This window comes from Sinocyclocheilus rhinocerous, unplaced genomic scaffold (genome assembly GCF_001515625.1).
Source record: "Sinocyclocheilus rhinocerous isolate Xijiao unplaced genomic scaffold, SAMN03320098_v1.1 scaffold2404, whole genome shotgun sequence".
Taxonomy (NCBI): Eukaryota; Metazoa; Chordata; class Actinopteri; order Cypriniformes; family Cyprinidae; genus Sinocyclocheilus; species Sinocyclocheilus rhinocerous.
The window spans coordinates 237,085-240,970 of record NW_015652295.1 but is presented as its reverse complement, the minus strand read 5'-3'; the positions used below and the strand labels follow the sequence as shown (position 1 = coordinate 240,970).

Genomic DNA, 3,886 nt, shown 5'->3' with positions numbered 1-3,886 from the left:
CATTTATTTATTTTATTATTTTAAAAATTTATATTTTTTATTTTTTAATTATTTAAAATTAAGAAAAAAATCTGTTCCACAAAGAAAAAAAGTAACAACATGAGGAATCTTCCATTTAACGGCAAAAACTTTTGTAGTTTTCAAAAATGGAGTTTTAGACGAAAATGGATTTCATTCTGTTTCCTGATGCAGTCAACTAATAAAAGCACAGACCTCGATACGTCTGTAGACGTACAAACGGTACAATTTGTTTGGACTGAAGCCTTCCCCCTGCTGTTTTTGCAATGGAAGCTACCTGGCTTGCTCTAGTCTGTATTGAGCTCTTTCTGTTGCTTTGCTGCATGCATTAGTACTGGAGTATCTATCTAGAACAGCAAGTTCTCTCTAAAGGTGCATTGTAGACGTGTGTTTCTTTCAGCTCTAGTGATCTGGAAGGGCAAATGCTGGGGAATAAATTATGGATATTATTATAAGTTTGTTGAAATATTACAAACAAATTGGTGCATTTAATTATTTAATACATAAATAGGCAGATTTAAATCATTAACACTGATTGGATTATTTCTAAAAATATATGATTTTTTCAATAAAGTACATACTTCTCCATACATTTATAAGCTTCCTGCAGTCTTCCAGTGTTCGCCCTTCCTGTTTTTACCGTTTTTTTTTTTTTTAGGATTTATTTACTGTGTAAGAATAGATGCATGTGTGAGATTGAATCTTTAGTTGAATTCGTTCCCAGATAGCTGCCACTGAGACTTTCAAAGCTGCTTCGTTTAAATTCTGCTTTGGGTTGAAATCAGATAATCACACAAAGTTTGAGTATTTTTCATTTTTGTTACATCTCTGTTCTGTTGTGTGATATGTTATTTGATTTGGATTGCTGGGCTTTGAAAGTGTCTGTCAGTTTTAGAGTAAATGTGACAAATTGTGATTACTTTCGGCTCATCTGATTGGACGAGACCTGTGGCAGACACGCCCTCATCCCCTGGCCAGTCAATGAGGGATGGGATATTCCACAGCCCAGACTGGCAGCACACAAACAACTGTTCACATCCTGTCACCTGCAGCCCAACATGCCAGATGGCACAAATCATAGACAAGAATATTCTGGGTTCAATGCAATTTTAAGTCAATTGGTGTCAATCAGTGGCATACATTATTCCAGAAACTCGTCCCTCAGTTTGTATCCTGGTACAGTGCCTTGCCCTGTAGTAATTGCAGTACTGTTTAAATAAATATAAATAAATAGGTTACAAACTGAGATACAAGTCACAATTATAGTCTATAGTAAAGAAGCTGTATTTAACCTGGAATATCGAGGACAGTATAAAGTCAGACCCCTTAAACACTGTGCTGTCAAACTATGTGATTCAGTGCTTAGAAGTAGTTGAATTTGGTATTTGTTTCAGTGGTGAATTTAGCTGATGATTAGAGTCTGAGGAGTTGAGAGGTAGTCAGCTTGATGTAGTTGGTGTGTGCTGGTGCTGTTCCTGCTCTGGGAAAGATCTGCCAAGCATGTGATGCTGCACACATTGCATAAAGAGCTCTGCAGGTCTGCCCTGGACCTTCTGGGGTGAGCTCTCCTCACAGACCTCCAAACAGAGCCCGTCTCTTCCTGCAGGTCAAGCTGTGGTACGATAAAGTAGGACATCAGCTCATCGTCACTGTCCTGGGCGCCAAAGACCTGCTTTCACGAGAAGACGGGCGACCTAGGAATCCATACGTCAAAATCTACTTCCTCCCCGACAGAAGGTACGTCAGAGTTCAGATATATCCAGTTTTTGTCCTTCAAAAATAATCATTTTTGTTTTCAAAAGAAGTCTCACCAAAGCTCTAATTTATTTAATCAAAAATACAGTAAAAATATAAATATTGTGAAAAATTATTTACATTTCAAATATCCATTGTCTATTTGAATATATTTTAAAATGTAATTTATTTCTGTGAGGCAAAGCTGAATTTTCAGCATGATTACTCCAGTCTTCAGTGTCACATGATCCTTCAGAAGTCATCCTAATATGCTGATTTACTGTTTTTCTAAATTCTTTAATGCATAGAAATTCCAAAAAACGGATTTTTACATTTTTATGCAATTCTCCAAAATAAAAAAATAAAATAAAATATAAAAACAATGAATGTATATTCATATCAAAATTATGTCAGTTATATTTGAAAATGTCTAAATATATCTATTCTATTTTTTTTTTTTTTTTGAGGAGGGGGTGAAAAAGCAACAACAGCAGCATTATGCCATAACATCAGTGATTGCTTCTGTTTGGTAATAACAAAGCACTTAATATTGAAGACTCTAAAACTGAATAATAATCTGAGGTTGGAGAATCGTCAAAGTAGAAATTTAAAGACGTAAAATAAAGCTGAAGTGAAGATATTTGTTTGTCTATCCACAGTGAGCACATGAAGCCTTCAAAATCACATTGACATAATTGCTTAATTATCCATTTTTATAGTAAACCCACTGAGTATTTTCAGGACACAAAGTGTATTTTTTTTTAGAAGACAGCAAACTTTAATAACCAAGACTTCAAAACCTAGTGAAATACATTGCAATCCTCAGAATCCTCCTTTTATAGGGATTTTAACCTGGGGAAAATGAAATAACAACTATAAAGCTATACATTCCATATGTAAGTAAGAAACAAACAAAAAAAATCTTATCTGAAAAAAATGAATGAATGAATAATTAGGTGTAATGATGTCTAAAAATGTGTGGGTTTAATTAAAACGTTTCAAATCGGGGGTCCTAGGATTGGTTTAGTGTCTCTGTGGGTCTGTAAAGTCACATCAGCAGCTGTAAATTATGAACTCACCTGCTCTTCTCAGCGATAAAAGCAAGAGGAGAACGAAAACAGTGAAGAAATCTCTGGAGCCCAAGTGGAACCAGACGTTCATGTACTCTCCGGTGCACAGACGAGAGTTCAGGGAGCGTATGCTGGAGATCACGCTGTGGGACCAGGCCAGAGTCCGAGAGGAGGAGAGCGAGTTCCTGGGAGAGGTGAGAGAGACACCGACACCGTCCTGAAAAGATCTCGCAATATTTACACAGTATGATGCAAGACAGCTGTTGTGGCAACAATATCAGACGTGAATAGAAGTTTTAGTTTAACATCAATTATAAAACTATTTTGTGCCTTCCTTTGCAAACGCTTAGCATTATAACTGGAAGTTTTTTTCTTTTATTCCACATTTGCACTGCATCTTAAACTCATAAAACACTGCAAGTCATGATAAACGGATGTGAGTTTGATGTAGGGCTGGATGATTAATTGAAAAGGAATCGAAATCGAAATTAACTCTTTCCCCGCCAGCATTTTTGAAAAAAGTTGCCAGCCACCGCCAGCGATTTTGATGATTTTCACTCAAATTTGATGGCCTCCAGTATATTTTGCTGTATGAATATTTGAATATGCAATACAGCAAAATAAAGATCAGAGCCTCTACTTTTAAACAAGTTTATAAGTTTTTAAATAAGTTTTATTCTAGCTTAAAGCATTCTTTTTTTTATCAACACTTATATAGGTAGGTTTCACAAAACTGCATAATTTTGAGCAAAAAGGTGAGAAAATCAAATTTTTATCAAAAACTACATCTGGATAATATTCAGTAAGATTATCAAAGCATAAATCCAGTAAATCGCGTCCATTAATACCTCCAAAGCTTGCACAGACATATACCACTTCCCGGATCAACATTTTACTCTGTAACATTATGCAGTTTTCATTTATATGCGGTCTATTGCTGATGATCGCATTATTTTTCATATGCATCTGTTTACATAAGAGATGGCACGTGTCTCCGTCCTGTTCACGTGTGTTTTTGTTCGGGAGGTTTTGTACTCATTCAGAAGATGTGTAATAGCGCCCCC

The 3,886-nt window shown here is 35.8% G+C and overlaps 1 protein-coding gene across 1 annotated transcript in view; it reads left to right on the top strand.

Annotated features, from left to right (window-relative positions):
- Positions 1-3,886, top strand: part of LOC107714466 (regulating synaptic membrane exocytosis protein 2-like) — a 70,972-nt gene that overhangs the window by 1,068 nt on the left and 66,018 nt on the right. The window contains exons 2-3 of the mRNA XM_016520305.1: positions 1,625-1,755; positions 2,845-3,016. Coding sequence (XP_016375791.1) covers positions 1,625-1,755; positions 2,845-3,016 — 303 coding nt within the window. The remainder of the gene's footprint in view (positions 1-1,624; positions 1,756-2,844; positions 3,017-3,886) is intronic.